General features: G+C 33.8%; 2 protein-coding genes across 2 annotated transcripts; both read left to right on the forward strand.

Moving 5' to 3' along the window:
- Positions 1 to 1,074: 1,074 nt before the first annotated feature.
- LOC125648120 (protein limb expression 1 homolog) lies at positions 1,075 to 14,204 on the forward strand. The gene is made up of 5 exons (XM_048875042.2): positions 1,075 to 1,274; positions 1,455 to 1,724; positions 8,353 to 8,516; positions 8,847 to 8,987; positions 10,233 to 14,204. Exons 2-5 carry the CDS (start codon positions 1,457 to 1,459, stop codon positions 10,644 to 10,646), a joined length of 987 nt encoding a protein of 328 aa, XP_048730999.1. The 5' UTR covers positions 1,075 to 1,274; positions 1,455 to 1,456; the 3' UTR covers positions 10,647 to 14,204.
- Position 14,205: 1 nt separating this feature from the next.
- Positions 14,206 to 19,630, forward strand: LOC125646052 (sec1 family domain-containing protein 1-like). Its single transcript, XM_048872178.2, has 3 exons — positions 14,206 to 15,169; positions 16,354 to 16,518; positions 18,203 to 19,630. Exons 1-3 carry the CDS (start codon positions 14,328 to 14,330, stop codon positions 19,095 to 19,097), a joined length of 1,902 nt encoding a protein of 633 aa, XP_048728135.2. The 5' UTR covers positions 14,206 to 14,327; the 3' UTR covers positions 19,098 to 19,630.
- Positions 19,631 to 20,118: the final 488 nt, after the last annotated feature.

Here is a 20,118-nt window from a genome sequence, read left to right on the forward strand (position 1 = left end):
GCATTCATTTGCAGAGCATTATGGGAAGACCAGGGCACCAGGCTAAAGTAAAACCATTATTTTGCTATCTTACCTTATATACTCATATAGTCTGTTAATTGTATAAGACAACGATCTATAGAAAATGGCTTAGACTCACCCGAGTAAAGCCAGACTGAATTTCATTTAAAATATTGTTTCTGTAACCCCCCATCCAATTATGTATACTGTGATTTCGCTCAATGCAGGATTTTGGAAACAATACATCAAACACTAACAGGTCTATGGTTTTCTATAATATGTATTTTAAAATTAGTATATCTCACGTGCATGGTCACCTCAAAAGCCTGGCGCGTAGCCAGAAAGAAAATGAATTGTACGCAAAGTATGACAAGTGGTATGGGGGCCGTCTTGAGGCCCCCAATGGGTTTAAGGCAACGCCCTGGTGGGGGCACAGGGGGCTTCGCCCCCTGCAGCTCTTGGGGTTTTTCCTCAATGAAATCACTTATTTTTGTGCATGGAAACCGAGTTTCTTCTCAATTTCTAAAATAAAAAGAATTCACAAAATTATTTTCTAAAGTGTCTTATCTTGCCAACCGTATGTAGATCTACTAGGACCGACTTTACATTCGATCTATGATTTTTTTTTTTTAAGTTGTTTTCGACTGGTATATGGTAAATGTTACTGATAAGAAAGAATATCCTAATCCGTCTACTACATGTACATATATGATGTGCATTATTTAAAGTGATATTCGAAATGATGTTAATAATTCGAAACTTCCCAGTTATCAATATAAAAAAATTAGGTGAGACGTTTCGACCCGATATTTTTGAGGTCGAAGCGTCTTGGGTCGAAACGTCCCTGGGGTCGAAACGTCCCTTGGGTCGAAACATCCCCCATTCGTCTTTTGTTATAGAAGCAACCAACGTACAATTCAGCAAAAAATCGCATAAAATCTACCTCAGAAATCTCTGTGTATTTATAGGAAATCTTATTTTATATAATAAAAAGCTATTTCATATTTCTGATTTTTTCAATATCCTTTTGGGTAAATTGGCGCACCGTTAGCGACGCTTTCGGAATACCTCTGCAGTTTTCTTACTTTAACATTAAGCAGATGTGGACCAACATGAAAGTGAAATTCTTCAAATAGTTATCAGTAACTGAGGTGTCACACAAATTATTGATTGATCAATAACGACTATGTAAGACAGTTTCGTCAAGGGATTTATATCTTTCGAATTTACTAGGAGATTTATTCGAAACCGTGATGAAAACAAGATATTGACAGGTGAATGTTTTTTTCTATGTTTGCATTCTCCATTTTGTTTACATTTACACATTTTCCATCAAGATTAACGTTGTATTTTAACAGCTTTAGTTGTATTTTGTATAAAATTAGGTAAACTGTAAAGTATGAAACCACCAGGCGTAGATAGGTAAGAATTTCTCAATTTCGTTTTGCTTTCAGAAATGGCCACCTACAAGGGACACCAGGGTCACGGGATCGGGAAGCCCATCCCCGCCCCCCGACAGGCCTCCTCCCCAATGTCTCCACAGATGTATGTGGAGACCAACCGACCTCTTCCCTCACAGATCATGGCTGCTGCAGCAGCGGGAATGTCTGTGTCAGGATATCAGTCGGGCTCGATGTCTGACGCTAAAGCCAAGAATGTTCTCAAGGAGGCAGTGGATGCTGTGGTCAATAGTTTTGCTAAACATTCACATGGATATGGTCGAGGTATTCAGATATATATGGTTTAGTTAGATCAATATCTTTATTAGTAGTCATAATACTTGTACTGTTAGAGACAGGGTCAGAGAGGTACTCCCATCCATCATATGTTTTTTAAACCGCAGGTTGAAAATTGAGAATCATGTCCACTTACATAACATCAGATTTATCTAAAAATGATCATGGAAATGATCTATGCATTTTAGAGAACATGCTGTCTTTGTTATATTGACTGATTTTTCATACGAATTCCAGTTACAGTGAAATACACCTACAGTGAACACACTTATAATGAATTCACTCTTATAGCAAAGTCCTTTTCATTCCCTGTAGTTTTAAATGAGTTACATTTGTACTTAATGAAATTGTTCATCCCTAGCACTTTGCTGTAAACCTGTTTTACTGCACATGTATTACAGATATTTGTTTCTATTTTGAATTACACATAATTTACACATATATGGAAATCAAAACACAGAATAGTCAACTTTCTTTGGTGACAAGTTTATGAAATACTCCTTTTCAAGAGTCACAATGGGCAATTAGTATACATTAATGACATCTTGAATAAATTTCTTAGGGGAAAAAAATCCTGGTGTTGAAAACACAAATGATTAGGAGCAGGCCAGATAATCAAATTGTCATGAAGAAAGACAGCCATATCAGTAACTATCCATTCACAAACAGTGATCAAATAAATATTCAGGAATTTCATTTCAATAAAAAGTGTACGACTCTAAACTCACAAATGTGTTTTATGAATGAGCACACAAAAGGAGAGTGCAGACACAGATTACAAATTCTGTAGTAAAAGATGAGATCAAATTTCCATTTATCAAATGATGTCGCAGCAGTTCTGTCACAGCTGTGTTTGTAATTTGTGTATGTATGTGTTTAATATATATATATATATATATATATATAGAGAGAGAGAGAGAGAGAGAGAGAGAAAGAGATGCTGTTTCATTTTCCCGATTATTCAATTTAAATTTATTCATTCCTCAAATAGATTTGAATTTTTAGTATTGAATTAAGACTGTATTGTAATTTAGGAAGATAAACAACTTCTATCAAATAGTAGTAGATCTAAATACAGTGCATTTAATACATACATGTATATATATGTATTCTGAAAATAATCAAAATTGATTAAGAAAAAAAGTTATATTGATACATACATTATAAACATGATAATGGGGCAAAAACCGTGGATTGCTTTGATTGAAATGACACCAGAGTTGTCGATGTCACTTCACCAGGTACTACAGATCAAACGGACACACCCAGGGATTGTGTCTAGGGGCCTCCAAGGCTTGGCAGATTGGCTGGCTCTCACCTTATTCATCAATATTTCATAACTAATTATCATATGTGATGAATTGTAGTCGAGTGCGAATCAGGTAAACACAGTACAGCTGATTCATATCAGTTGTATGGGAAGTTGTACCTGCAGGTAGTGGATCTGATGTGGTGACGGCTCATTTCAAGGCTCACCTCTTATCTCGTGTAGCTGTACTTATCTGCATTTTACATAAAGTGTCTTTGTGCCAGGTATTAAAAAAATATTCTTCATTTGATTGAAAGTTTACCATGATGGTGTACAATCAATGAACCAACTCTTTACATCTATCGTGTTTGATTAAAATGTGGCATGTTTGAAAAAAGATCTTTGGTCCTCATTTTTAATTGTCAAATGCAGTACAAATTTTTCACAATTTATACCCCATGCATGCACAATTTAATTAATTTACCGTTATACTGGGCTGAATGAGCTTCTCATGTAAAATATCATGAATTCATTTCTTCATTGTATATTCTGTTTGTGTCATTACACAAAGGAAAACAAAAATGAAGCCTGTAATAGGATGTGATATTCATAAGTTAACTGCAGACATTACATATGTTTATAAATGTATTTGAATTGGTGTTTTAGATAATTATAGTCACATGTGTAAGTTTAATGATGATGTCATACTTTAGATATTAGTATTTTATAAAGTACATTTATCTGGATAGGTTGTGGAATTTTCAAACAGGAACATATATATATATATATATATATATATATATATCTATCTGTGTGTGTGTGTGTGTGTGTTTGGAAAAATTCATACGTGTGATAAATTGTAAGCTGTCAGAGGTACCCTGTTCCCACCACAGAACCAACAATTGTTTCCCAAACTATCATGTTTTATCGTCACTTTTATAAGTTATAAATGGCTCATTTACTGCCAGTTTATTATAGGAGAAGTGATAAGAACTGGGCAGGTAAATACTTTGATAAGCCATTAAGGTATTTGACTTAATTTGTGTTTCCTTTTGACATAAAGAAGTTAGAGACTCCTGGCTCTATTCCCAATGCCTGAAACAACAACTTGATATATAAATGAATAATTTCGTCTTTTGAACATTAAATTCAAAAGGATTTTGTCCCAATTAGAATAAATAGATTGACAATATCTTTTGTTCAGATACATACTATAAATACTTATAAATGTATGATGTTATGTAAAAATTTTCACAAGTGGATCTTTAAAAGTAAGGGGTACTCCTTAGTATAGCAAATGAAGATAAAAATGGCGAATTAAAGCCCAATCAGGATTAGAAAGCAGGGATTAAGGGCACAAAATTTTGTTTACCACCCTGTCACAATGGAGGACAAAAGCAGGCAGTATGAACCCCCTGTTTCCTGATAATTCAGTGGATTTTATAATCCCAGGGTCTATTGACATTTATTTGTATCGCGTTTATAGGCTGTTTACTGAAGTCTTGTTTCACAGTGATTTGATGGGAAATTTATTCCTCCAGACTTAATATGATATTGATACAGAAAGTATAAAGCATGAAGAAAGGTCATGTATATATAATCAGTGGACGTTAAATACCACATAGATAAAACCCATGCTTTTGTTGTTTCATACAAAATTGAACATATTATATACGTTAATTGTACATGTATATGCATGTAATATATATGATAATATGTATATATTATAAAGAAAAAAATTATTTCACAAACGGATCACTCGGTATTCCTTCATACATGAATTTTAAAAATAGTTATGCATTTCAAAAGATAGTCATAATACATGTACATAATAGATATGATACATGTAAAAGGTACTATGTAATTGTTTGCTCCATTAAGCATCCCCACCCATATAAACACCCCTAACACCCTCCATTTATCGTTCACATGAGTAACAAAATTCTTCTATATTTGCTCAGGTAATTTATAAGTTTTCTGTATAATGATAATTATAGAGAACGTTTTAAAACTTCTCTGGTGCTTGTCTAGTATCCTTTAATTTTAAAAAAAATTTTTTTTTTAGAACAAATGAACTAATTTCTTTCAAACTTGGAAAGAAAGCAGTGGATGGAGAGCTTTTAAATATTTATCAAAGTTAAACCACACCCTTCTGTAGGAATGATAGATATATTAAGATTAGTTATGTTGAAAATTTATCAATCATTGAGCCAGAGTTGATGAAAAGGAGTTTGCACAGACTTTGAAAATGCTTGAATTTTGTGCAAGTGTATGAAAAATGCTTGATTTTAAAATAAAAAGTCCTAGAAAAATAATTAATTTTAGTGAAAAATGCTCAGATTTGTATTTAAAGTGGATGAATTTTTTTCATTAAAGTACTCTGAAGTGAAAAAGTACTGGAAGCATTGAATAAAGTGCCAAGCATAGCTGCTATTGATCAGACGCTGAAACACCTTGTCATACACATCATTTTCCTCTAATAGCATGGTCATTGATATTCAGAGAGAGAGAGAGAGAGAGAGAGAGAGAGGAGAGAGAGAGAGAGAGAGAGATCAGATCACCAGTATATAAATATGAAAAATCAGTGACTTTTCAGTTTTTAAGAGTAAATATTATGGTATGTAACAATGTCTGTCTATTTGGGGGTTTTTCATTTCCACTTTGATATTTCTGTCACATATCAAGCAGAAACTAGCTGTGTATAGCTTCTTTGTGGATTACTCTAGATCATATTGCAATTATGATTCATTTTGACCTCTGTTGCAAGAGTTTTAATTGCTGCATTCTTTGAAAATTTAATATTACATGGAGGGTACATGATTTGTTTTTAAACTCCTCCCAGTTTTCAAATGATATGACCTTATTTTAAAGAGTTTTTGTATGGGTATTGAAAATGTGTGTGTGGCAAGGATTTTTATTTTCTTCTATTTTTTGAGAAAATTACAGGTTGTTGGTCTTTAATAGTTTTTAGGAAATATTACAAAGTGAATACATATTTTGTCCATATAACTCCGCTCAGTTTTCAAGCCTTAGTTTTTATAAAGAAATTAAAAATGTGCATATTATATTCCCAACATTGAATTTTGAATTTTCTAATTTTCTTTGATGTTTGACAAAAATGAGAGGTTGTTAGTCAAATTTTGGGAAATATTTTACTCACATGTTCTTGGTTTCTCTATCTATCTCCTGACACAGTTTTAAGCTAGCTAGGATCTTTTATTCATACATTGCAAAAGAAAGTATGTCACAGTTTAATGATGGCAGATACCAATTACTATTCATAAAGTTGTTCAACTTATGGTATTTTTGCTGTGTTTGCTAATCAATGTCATAGGAAACAAACTCATTGATAAAAACAACTTACATAAACATAAACTTCTGTACTGTTTCTTGTATGCTTGAGCACCTGGGAGGCTGCAGTCGAAATTGCATGTTTGGGATAATTGTTAGATTGCATCTTCGCTAGCCAAGGGTTTTCGGTCCACTCCGTTTATGGGGAGCGGAGTGGACCGAAAACCCTTGGCTAGCGAAGATGGTTAGATTGATGTAATTTCGAACATACATGTATGCCCTAATCCACTGTGGACTCCACTTGCTTTGCATCAGGCACTTCTGGAATTCCAATGGCACAAATAAACCATGAAACAAATTCCGTGCATTGTATAAATCGAGCAGCAACAACTGAATGCTAACAGGAGGCAGATTGATATTGGAGTAGGAAAATTTCAATGGCTACAACCTCTTCAGCCTTGGCATTTTTTGTCAAAATGATAATGGCTAACTGTAAAATCATTGTGTTTATTGTCCAATTCTTCTATTGTAAAACTTAATTTTTCATTTAAATGAAATAGTAAAAATATAATACCAAAAGTTGTAAGTTAAATTGTATTTCTCTTCTATGACAGTATATCTGTCTTATATTTATGATATTCTTGTACATGTAATTGATATGTATTGAATTAATTTTTGCAAAGACAAATTTATATGCACAAAGTAATTTGTGGTTCAGTCCTCATTCAACACTAGAGATGTAAAAAAAAAAAAAAAAAAAAAAAAAAAAGTGTGCATCCTCAAGACACAGTCCAGTAGAGAGATAAAAATTGATTGTGGTTCACAACAGTTCCCAAAATCTTACCCAGTATTTCATTTCATAATTGTATAGCTAGGGTTATCAAGTTATTAAAGCAATCTTGAAGGAAAAACGTCATCTGTGGAAGTCCCATTCATTGCACAGGTACCCCAGTATCACTGAGGTTTTCACCTCTCTTTCAAGTCTGCTATCCTTCGGTGCATCTTTTCAAGGTGATTTCTAAAGATATTCACAGTGGAATGCAGGAAATTCCTCCCGTAATATAAGTTTCTATTGCAGAATTTTAACGACATTCACGACAGGGATTATATTGAATGACTAACTGTGGGTGATATTGTTCCAGACAGATGTGTATAACTAATTCATAAAGAGAATAAAAGATGAAGATGAATTTTTTTTACTATGATGTGTAAGCTCAAAGATTACCACAGGTAGCTGTGCAAGATATTTGACAGTAATTATTGTATGATGCAATGGGAAGGGGAAAATCGCAAAAGAGGATGATTACATAGGTCTGAGTCCTAGTAGCATTGTTAATACATGCGGTATATTGTAAAGTTCACACATACAGATAAATGTTCTTGTATTTCATAAACATTTAACAACACTTGCTACAAACTAAATGACTACATATTACTGTATGGAGTGTGATTCATTCTCATGATTTTTCAATAAAGTCCAAAACAGTGGGGAAATATTGTATTGAGATATATTGGGAGAGTTAATATATTTAAAACTTTTGAACATCATAGAAATTTTTTAAGTCCCTTGCATACATGCCTAACATGAGGGATTCTGCACATAACAGCATTTTGTCAAAGCTCAAAATTTGCAACATCTTGTCTTAAAAATAAAAATGAACATGAAAAAGTTGTAGTTCATGCTCGTGTAAAGAATATGACTATTTCAAATCCATCTTCCTGATTAATTACTATCAAACAATGTTCCTCATTGTCCAATAAACACCCTGCCCTTATTTTTTTTAAAGGATTTTTATAATTGTACTTATCATAACCAATATATATAAATATACATGCAGCCATTTTTGGGATTTTAACATGAAGTATCCTTATAAGCAGTAGTATATATGTGAATTGTATGCTGTTTTACACACCATATTGATAGATGTTTTATAGTATACCATACTTGGATTTTCTCATAGACTGCTAGAGTCCCTTCATTGACTGGAAGTTAGTATTACATTATGTACTTACAATAATACACAATATGGTTGCACATGGGAGATGGAATAATTTTATTTTCTCACAATTTTTTAGTGAATGTAGTAGAAGCCCTGCAGGAATTCTGGCAGATGAAGCTTGAGAGGGGAGCGGACCTGAAGAATGGAGCACTTGTAGTGTACGAGTCCCAACCCTCCAACTCCCCACCCTATGTGTGTTTCGTGTCTCTCCCGGGGGGAAGCTGCTTTGGCAGTTTTCAGGTTAGTGTGGGCTGTCTGAATAGTTGTCTCTGATGCTCAGTAAATGTATGTTATCACCTCTAAAGATGGAGTGCAGGGACAGATACCAGTAACTGCCTTAATCAATGAGTTAACTAGGATAAAATCAACCATTAACATTTTACTTGAAAGTCTTAACTAAAGCCATTAATCATTAGAATAATGTTCATGGTATTGCATATCAAATGAAAGTATTGTTGCACATTTTTTCTTTTTATGAATGTTCTTGTAATATTTCGTAGATATAAATTTTAAATTTAAAGAATTCAAAATTTAATAAAAAAGTTTTGAATATGTTGTGTACTCTTGCAGCACTGTCCGACAAAGGCAGAGGCTAGACGTAGTGCTGCGAAAATTGCCTTAATGAATTCTGTTTTCAATGAGCACCCATCGAGGAAGATATCAGATGAGTTTATAGAGAGGGCAGTCCGAGATGCAGCAGGGTCTTTCCAGGTAAATCAAGCAATAGATATGACGAATGGACAACTGTTTTATATTTATTCTAAACACTTTAACTTTTTAAAGGACTTTGTTGTGTAGCTATGCATATTACTGTACAATTTATCAACAAGTCTTTATTGAAATACATTTTGCAGTATATCATATCAAATGTATTTTACATGTGCATCACAAGTGTTAAAAATAATGTCCTTAATTTGATTTGAACTCGAGACCTAGACCGTTTCTTAAGCTCTGTGCTATTGTGAGATGCATTCTGTATGCTAATACTGGTACTTCTCTTTAGAAATCAGAAAACAAAATTACAGATGGTACTTGCCTATGTCCTTAAATGAAAAAATAATACTGTACATACTATTTTTAAAGAGGAAATTTTTTTTACCACCGGATCATTTTGAAGCAAACATGGCACAAAGCATCTCTCTGATCAAACTGGTATTATAGGATGAAGTTTTTTTGCTTGATGGGCCATTCTTCTTTCCCAAAAGTGTGTGTGTGTGTGGGGGGGGGGGGTTGAAAAAAAAAAATTAAAAAAACTTTTCAAAGAGATGACTAATTATCATGTCACAGTACAGTACAAACATCCTTTTGAAGTGTAGATTCAAGTTGGAATTTATGACAATTGTGATTAAAGGGGTTTAGATGGGACCACTTTTAGGGATCTATAGATTAACAACAGTTGGAGTTGTGAAAGGGAGCAGGGTTACACTTGGTCAAATTACCTGTATTTTTTAAGCTTTCTTATGAATTAGTTCAAACTGATCAGAGTATTTTGATAAAACCACAATACAGGTCAATTTGTTTTGATAAAACCACAATACAGGTCAATATACAATGAATGAAATAGAGTTACATGTATATAGATAAAAATTCTCAGTTGAATAAAAGGGTAAATAATATTGTCAAATTTTAAAATATGCAATTGCCTTGTGAGGTGAACATTCTAGGTTGTTCAAATTATGTCTTCACATTCCAGTATGAAGGCATCACAGAGGTTGTTTGCTTTTTTAAGATTTCTGAAAAACTGAAATCATGTAAAATAATGCAATTTCCTACAGATATTATCTGATAGATAATCAATATTTCTTAGATTATTCAAAAATACCCAGAATATAATTTTCAAAAACTTATTTATCTTTAGCATATTATCTTTAGCATATACTTAGTAGTTCATTGTGCAAGTTATAAGATAATCCTTAACACGAATTTGTACTGTACATCTATGTTCTTGTCTTCCAGGGAAATCTAGCAGATGCTGATAACCCAGCTACTGGTATTGGAGCTTTCCGTTTTATGCTGGAGGCGAACAAAGGCAGAACAATGCTCGAATTCCAAGAACTCATGACAGTCTTTCAACTACTTCACTGGAATGGCAGTCTCAAAGCCATGCGTGACAGAAACTGTTCTCGACAGGAAGTACTGGCTCATTACTCTCACCGTTCCCTTGACGATGACATGAGGTCACAAATGGCTCTTGATTGGATTGCTCGGGAGCAGGAAACTGCTGGAATTATTAAACATGAACTTCAGATAGCCGAACGTGAACTTGAGAGTGCTAGACTCGCTGGAAGGGAACTAAGAGTATTCAAAGAGAAAAGAGACATCTTGGTGTTGGCTCTTAGTCAAATTGGACCAGCTGAGAGTCTGGCATAGCTTAAACATGTATTTTTTGTACAGAAAAGATGTGTATCATATGTGTATGCTGGGGAAATATCTGATACTTCTTTAGTTTTATCACATGTTAAGATTAGTCATGATTTTCGCAAAATTGAGGAAGGTGAGTAAAGACAATAGTTAGAATATCAGTGGAGACAGACAGGGTAATAGGAATGTGGAGAAATGGAGGTAGGCTGGGAGCAATGGGGAAGTGAGGGAGAGAGGGGGAGAAACGGGCAAGGGAGGGGGGGAGAGACGGGGAAGGGGGGAGAAATGGAAAAAGAGGTAGACTCCCTTGTCCTCCTGGCACCACACCCCCACCACCAGGTCAGATTTAAAGTAAACAGGAAATGATTTAGAAAATTTTCACAGCTTTGTTAATGCACTTTATTTGTATTAAAGACAGCAATTATCGTTTTTTCATTGCATATATATGTATTGTAAATGAACTTTGACCTTGTGTGAAAATGTTTACCTGTTCAAAAGAAGTGGATATCTTTATCATATGTACTGACTACTTGTTCATTTTTCAAAAACTTCAATGTTATATATTAACCAAGATGGGTATTATATCATATTGTTTCATTTTTAAACAGGTTTCATTTAAAGACATGTTGTACAATGGTGTGGTATATATCTGTCTGTCTCTCAATCCATCCATCCAAAGTTTTCCACTGTTTCATTTATACCATAGATGATTATATGATGGCTGATTTTTGACAATTTTATCTACAAATGGAGATTTGAGTTTTATTGATTGCATATTTGCAGAGTTGTAGCCCTTGGACACATGATTTCGAAAACCAATTATGGATTAATTGCCCATCATTTTTAAGATGATGGCTCATACATTTAATGTGGATCTGCAGATAGAGATTTCAGTTTCACACTATTTGACTTCATTTTAGTGAAAATTTAGTCTTCTCACATATAATTTTGGAAAATTGTTCAGGTTCATGGAAGATGACACAATTTGAAGCCTTTTCTTGTAGTTGTAAAGTTTAGATTTAAAAAGTCAATTTCTCAAGTCTGTTACTGGCCAACTAAACTTCAGCAGTTATATGTTTTACATCTTCCAGATGTTTCTGGCAATACAAGTATTAAGCTAATATTTTGTGTAGGAGAACAGAGCTTTGGATAACAATGCAGGGCACTGTTGTTGATACTGATAGGCGCACTTCAGTACTGTTGAGTGTTGATTTTATTCTTGTTTAAATTGTATGAAAGGTACAGTATGACCAAGGTCTTCCACTTAACTGTAGAAATGTAATTAAAATTGCACATTGGAATTGACAGTCATTTGACATTTTTCTAGACATCAGTTAGACACGACAGCTCTAACATACTGCTCCCTTGTTTGTTGTGATTCCTCTTTCCAGTGAGTGTTAGTTGTTGAAATTTTAGTGCAATATGTGTGTGTTAAATAGCCAGGATAATGCATTTCTTAGATATATGATTAAAAGAAAAACATGTATTAGTTTTCTTTGTTTAAAGCATTTATTACAAAATCATGCTGTACTTTGTCGGGGTGTAACGATATATGATGTACTCTACCGCAATACACAGAAAAATTATACTGTGTCACTGTACGAAATATTGTATACTTGTGTACAGAGATGTATCAATTTTCACCATTTGATGTTCGTTTGAGTAATTTCTGATGAATCCTAATGTAAAAAAAACTGTTGTTCATTTACATCAATCCTCAAGCAGCAAGTATTTACTTATGTTGTTTATCATTGTGTTTCAGAGTTTATCAAATACTCATACTTTATCCAAAAAAAGGTATATCCTTGCACATTTTAGATAAGTTACAGCATCTCGACCATTTCAGAACGAAGGCACAACATTATTTAATGAATTTTGAAAAGTGATATATTGCAACATCGCAGTGTATCACGAGAGGCTTCTATTCTATCGTTACACCTCTAGACTGCTTGTATATTTAGTGTTGGAAGTATTTAACACGCTAAATGCACTATAAATTTGAAAATCCAAGAATGTACTAGTGAAAGTTAATTTTGAAAAGAATCTCAGTCTAAGTCATGCAGTGATGATGTAATAAGGCAGAAAAGGAATATGTAGTTCAGATAATTAAGATGTTTTCATTATGTATATTTCTTTATTTGTGTAAATAAGATGTAATATTTAATGTTTTTAGGGTTTTGTGCCCCTTTGATTGAAATGATGTACATGTGAACAGATCCTCTAATTGTTAAATTCATTTTCAAGATATTTTCCAAGTGTTTGAATATCAACTGAGAAAAATTTGGCTTTTAAGCTTACCTGAGTGGAAGGCTCAAGTGAGCTTTTCTGATCAGATTTTGTCCGGTGTCTGGCTTGAACTTTTTCCATCCTCCTGTCATGAGACACTTAAAATTTCAAACAATCTTCTCACAAATCATCTTTGGATGAAGGGAATCAAGATTGCTAAAATCAGGGATTGTTCCCATTTTGTAATGGGAGATAATTAGAAATAGGATGGGGTGTTTAATCTTCTCAAGAACTATTGGACCAGAACTTTCTGATATAATAAAGGTATAAGTTTCTTCAAATCATGACTCCAAATCCAGGAATGGACTGTAATAAAGTTTTATTTAGGAATGCATAAGAAAACTCTTTTAAAATCTTTTTCTCAAGAACCATAAGGATATGTTTTGCCAAATTGATGTACAAATATGATCATGTAGTTTAGAATCAAATGATGACCCCAAAGCCAGGACGGGGCCTCAAATGGGGTTTAAGTTGGCCCAGATGTACGTGTAAAATAGGAAATTTCTTATCTTCTTCTCAAGACCACTCAGAGGATCCATGTTCATTCAAATTATGACCATTTTAGGCCAGAGGAGTCCACGATAAGAATTTATTGTAATGTCGGGAAAATTCTATTAATAGTGTAACAAGAAACACGGGGTGCAATTTCTAAAAAATTATACGAATCTTTCATGCAATGGCACAGAATCATGCATTGTTATCAATGGTGGGATACACAGTAGTGGTTGAAACCTCTATATTAGAATATAGATAAAAAAAAAAAGTACAACCTAGGTTAACATGCTGATGTGAATATGATATAAAACAAGTCGGAGGAAAAAAATCATTTGAGTGATGTGGCTCATGCAGGCCTCTTGTCGTTTAGACAATGATTGGTGTAATTGTTGTAATATGGTAATTCTAAATGTTCCACCTCTATTTTGAAAATTTGTTCCAAGACCATCATTTTAAAAGTTTTACGAAAAATGAATTAGATGCATTATGAACTAACTGAACAAGACTTTTCCCAATTTTTTTTTATATATTGGGAAGAAACCAAAATTGGATGACCAGCTGTACTGATATTGATACAAATGTATTTGTAATTTGGTGTCCTTGTGTAATTCATGTTTAATTTTAAGTTGTTCTTGATCGATCTGCTCATATTGTGATTCTTATTTAAAATTTTTTTTTTCTTTTTTGCTGTTGTGATTTTTCTGCATGAAGCGCTTTCATCTGTATTCTTAGTTTATGCATAATATATGAAATATATTTCAATAAAAGACGATACTAAAACAAGAATATGTGGTTCGTTCATAGCTGTCAACGGTGTAAGGGAAATAACAATGACTCAATGTGGTGGTTGTCTTTCTTGTTACGCGTCAAAATCGCCACGTCGTCTGACAGACGGCGCTGTTATTCAAGATGGCGTCCTCCTTGCGAGAGAAACAAATTTTGGCTCTGAAACGTATGTTGAACTTTAATGTCCCCGCTACAAAAGCCACCGCAACAGAACCACAATGGAAAGTCTTAGTATATGACAGATTTGGCCAGGACATAATTTCACCTCTGTTAACAGTAAAGGAACTGAGGGATATGGGTGTAACCCTTCATCTAAAATTGCACTCTGAACGCGACTCCATACCAGATGTACCGGCAATTTATTTTGTTATGCCAACAGATGACAATATTCGGCGGATAGGACAGGATTTCCAGAGTCAATTGTATGAAACATACTACTTGAATTTTATATCGGCTATTTCTCGTCAACGGTTGGAAGAAATCGCCAGTGCGGCCATTCATAGTAACTGTGTCGCTCAAGTATCCAAAGTGTTTGACCAGTACCTGAATTTTATATCTCTTGAAGATGACATGTTCACTCTCCGTCACCAAGATAGGGACAGCATATCTTACTATGCGCTGAACAAGGGTGATGTGAAGGACACAGAAATCGAGCAGATAATGGACACTGTTGTAGATAGTTTGTTCTCTGTGTTTGTGACCCTCGGGTCCGTTCCAGTAATTCGCTGTCCAAGAGGAAATGCTGCAGAAATGGTGGCAGAGAAACTGGACAAGAAACTCCGGGAGAATATCAGAGATGCCAGAAATAGTTTCTTCACAAGCGACAACATTCAAGCAGGGCAGTTCTCCTTTCAGCGACCATTATTGGTTCTTCTAGATCGAAATTTAGATTTGGCAACAATGCTGCATCACACCTGGACATACCAGGCACTCAGTCATGATGTGTTTGATCTACAGTTAAATAGGTACAACTACGTGTATTTGCCATTAATATGCATCAGCATGTACCCATTGTACTGGCAAATATTTTTAATTTAAAGTTAAAATTGTGAATGTAAATTTTAGGAATCATTATGATTATCCAGGCTATGGTTCTTTGCATTAATTTATTTTGTGTATATTGGGTTAAAGGAAGTCTTAATTCATAATGACTCACTGACCTCCTTTTGAAATGTGAATGGAAATATCATAAATTCGATATATATGTAGATCATGGTTTGAAGTCCACCTGGGGTGTTCACATTTTTTTTTCCAGATTGCTTTCTACTAAAACTGCATTTTTTAAAAATCTAAATGATGGAAATTTGAAAGTTTCCATTTTCAAAATATCATTGTACATGTATATGGATCCTCCACTTTTGATCCATATCAAATTTCTCTGAAGTGTTATTCATTGTATTCTTCCCCTTCAACTCACAATTTACAGATATGTACTAGACAGGAATTAATTGAAAGTTTATTTTTTAACCAAAAATATACATGTATACTCTACAGCCATAGAGCCATTCAATCAGCAGTTTCACTTTTACTCTCACTTTCTAACATGGACAGAACTTTCTATAAAGAGTTAAATATTATGGAAATACAATGGGGTCAAAATTCTACTTCTGTAACTATGTATTTATAACTATACACAATTGATGCACCATTTTGTTCAATGTAAATGCAGAAATTGTAAATGTAGAAATATTAATGGTAATTTGACAATTGCAACTTTAATACTTATTATTACTGAAATGTCAAACCAATCTAACAGTTTAAGAGTTTAAAGATATGTATTTATGATATATGAACATTCAGTGAACAAGTGTGATATCCAGAGTTTTGTATTTTGAATTTTAATAACAAATACTAGCAAATTTTCATGGGAGAAAAAGCAATCAGAATATAAATCAGGACAATTTTTCCAGCCTGCCAAAAAGGAAAGATTCATTATTCAGGTTTTTTTCAAATACATATATGTAGATTAAATAAAACTGTAGATAGAACAATCAATTTATAGTCTCGATGTGATGCATAAAAAGATCTAAAGCAAATTTGAATGTCCTGACATCCATGACCATGGGTCTGATACATGTCCGAAGTTGTCAACTATTTAGACTTTTAATTTCAAACATTATATTAAAACCATAAAATTTATTTTTGTCAGAGTTGAAATCGAGGAATCAGTCGAGTCTAAGAATCCAGCTGGCGGAGTTGTGAAGAAGAAGAAAACATATGACCTGCAGTCATTTGATAAATTCTGGCAAGCTGAGAAAGGAAGTCCCTTCCCGGCAGTGGCAGAGGCAGTCCAAGTAGAACTGGATTCCTACAGGTCTCTTGTTTATTATATATACATATAGGAACATTCCACTTTAGACCCATTTATTGACATTAAAAAATTGTTAAAAAGTGAAGGTTCAAAATCCACGTTGATATGAAAGTTTTATCTGACATTATGGTCAGATTCTGGTCATATGATTTACTGACAACTTTACTATAAGTATGAAATTCAATAATTTATAACACTGGAAAATTAGTATTAATTAAGGGAGAGCAAAGCAGTTTTCCATGGAACTGTGCCACGGATGAAATATTAGAAAGAGTTTTCTTGATATAAATATCTTTATTTCATTAGTGGCCTCATGCACTACCCTAGCAATAATCAAATTTATAACAATGATTACAAGACAACACGATAAAAAGGAAACACAACTGTGACTAGCAATAATCAAATTTATAACAATGATTACAAGACAACACGATAAAAAGGAAACACAACTGTGACTAGCAATAATCAAATTTATAACAATGATTACAAGACAACAAAATAAAAAGGAAACACAACTGTGACCAGTTGTCCCTGGAATGTTCATTTCAAATCAAAATGATCTATAAAAAAAAAAAAAAAAAAAGTTAAGATATGTATATGTATTCTAGGTAGATTTGTTTAGAGTGTAATTAAATTGCTTTAAAATTAATATAATCACTGAAAAAGTCAAAATGAGTGTATTCAAGACCTATAACTGCTGCAAGCTTAAATAGTGTCGATATTTTGAGATTACATTCCTTAATATTAAATAAAGAAGTTCTAACATCACAGAATTCTGAGTCGATTGGGGCTTGCACTTATTGTGGATTCTTTATCAAACCCCCAAATTCTGGAATCTGTGCACAATAATAGGGCATCGTTAATTAGCATTTATGACATAGTTACACAGTTTCAATGTCAATTATCTTAAAATGTTTTCTTCACAAACATCAATTTGTATAAACAATATTTTATCATGGAAAACATCATAGGGTATAACCAGCAGGCTGTGTCTGTATAAGTCTTCTTCTTACATGTAAGGTACAAGGTAATATTCACATTATAAATGATATTGTCTCATATGAAGTGAAAAGATTATCAACAAGAAAAAAAGTATGATAATAGTATTATAGTATATTGAGTTTGAATAAATACAGAAAATTCACATGTATGCAAAGTAACAGAATAGAAAAAGGAAAGGGGGTGGGGTGTTAAAAGGAAACAAAAAAAACCCATGATCAATAATTAAAAGACACATATGGTAGACAATCTTGATTAAATGTGAGAGGGTTCTAAAATGGGGCTATGGTACACAAGTTTTAAAGTGTATGTGTGTTCACAGCAGCCTATTGCTGCAAAGAATTTTTTTTATATCCATTCCTTCCTTCCATGGTGTTTCTTTGTTCAGAATGTATTGTTAACACAGCTATGGGCATTTACACACAGCCCTCTTATTGGTAAAATTTGAAATATTCATAAAAGTTTATTTGTCCCAACAAACTAACCATTAAGTTTGATAATAGTATTATAGTATATAAAGTTTGAATAGATACAGAAAATTCACATACAAAGTAAACAGAATTAAAAAGAAAAAGGAAGGGGGGGGGGTATTAAAAGGAAACCTGATAATGGGTAAGTCGGGTCATACCGTACTATCATTAGTCATTCATCCATGAAACATGATTGAGGTTAATTTTCTAATTAACAGGGCACAAGAAGGTGAAGTTAAAAAGCTGAAAGCTGCCATGGGAATTGAAGGAGAGGACGAGTCGGCCCTTAGCATGTTGTCAGATCACACTGCCAAGCTGACCTCCACCGTCAGCTCTCTTCCAGAACTCCTAGAAAGGAAGCGTCTGATCGATCAACACACTAATGTAGCCACAGCACTCTTGGAGCAAATCAAGGCCAGAAAACTGGATGTGTATTTTGAAACAGAGGAAAAACTTATGGGAAAATCTGTGTTGGATCAGTCGTTGATGGACATGATAAATGACAATGAATGTGGAACTCCTCAGGATAAGGCCAGATTGTTCATTATTGCATTGCTGTGTGGGCCACCCATGTCAGATGCCGAGATTGATCAGTACCTTATAGCTTTAACTGGTTCCAATTGTGATACGTCAGCCATCAGCTACATTCGCAAATGGAAGGCCTACACCAAAATGACCGCTGCTCCAAATCAGTACGCGGGTGGAGGAACCAAAACCGTGGGAATGTTCTCAAAATTGATGAACACAGGCTCGCAATTTCTAATGGAAGGAGTGAAAAACTTGGTCATCAAAAAACACAATTTACCTGCAACACGAGTTGTGGATGCTTTGATGGACATGAAATCGCTGCAAGATGTGGACGACTTCCGTTACTTTGATCCTAAACTACTGCGGTCTGACTCTTCTGCCATTCCTAGGAACAAGTCGCCTTTCCAAGAGGCTTATGTGTTTATGGTAGGGGGAGGTAACTACATTGAATATCAGAATCTAGTGGACTATGCTAAAAACAAATCCAGTGCAGGGACTCTGCGTAAAGTAGTGTATGGATGTAGTGATCTGACCAATGCTTCACAGTTCCTGAGACAACTAGAGAGACTTGGGACAGAGAATTAAGTTGTGATCAATGTAAATGATGTCAAGTTTAATATATTGTTTTTATTACAACATTTGAAATTTTATGGCATAACTGTATTGACTAAATCCCTTTGTCATGGATTTTTTTCAGGCCATAAAAAAAACTTTGATTTTTGAACTTTGTTAATTAGGTTTCACCTTCATGAAATGTAAAAACAGAATAATACATTCATTTCTCATCTTTTTGCCACAAACAACAAACTTGTGGTCGAATTCCATCAGCTGTTTAGTCTGCATATATACTAGTGTAAATTTTATTTGCTTATGAGTTTGGAGTTTGCTATGTGTTTAATGCATGGAGTTTATGAGTAAAGTGCTTGAGAAAAATTTACTTTAAAAATTGTTGCACCAGATGCTTATTGGGAGCATACCACTACCAGTCCACATGTATTTAAACTTTTCAACTTGATTTATTAATGTAATTGATTTTAAAATCTTGTGATGCAGACAACTTAAAAAAAAAAACACACCAAAAAATGTTGTTATAAAGAATTAAAGTGATGAGAAAACGACTTGTCAGCAATTATTTTCATTCCTCAGTCATCAAGAAAATGGGTTGACAAGCCCATCCTAAAAATATTATTTGGTGTACTATGACAGACTCGTGCAAAGCAGTTTTAAGGGTATCCAAAAATATTTGGTAAAGAAAGGGATCGGTAATTTATTGGTGCAGGTTTTATGTGTAGTATACTTGTTTCATGCGAGATTATGTTAAATTGCTCTGAGGAGGTATATTACAGTAGTACATCATCACAATGGTTGACTTCCTTTTAAAACATGGATGAAAGTATAAATATCAGCAACATTTGTCTATTTCTTTCCAATTTAAATGCCTAACTAAGTAGCTCAATATGTTAGCTTTGATTGCTGAACTGTAGATCGCTGGTTCGAGTCTAATTGGGTTTTTTGAATTAATCTGATTATTCAGAATACTTTCTGCTCAAACTGCATTTTTGGACTAGATAAATTGAATATTGCTGTGCATATCCACTTTTGATCC

This window comes from Ostrea edulis, chromosome 6 (genome assembly GCF_947568905.1).
Source record: "Ostrea edulis chromosome 6, xbOstEdul1.1, whole genome shotgun sequence".
NCBI classification, from domain to species: Eukaryota; Metazoa; Mollusca; class Bivalvia; order Ostreida; family Ostreidae; genus Ostrea; species Ostrea edulis.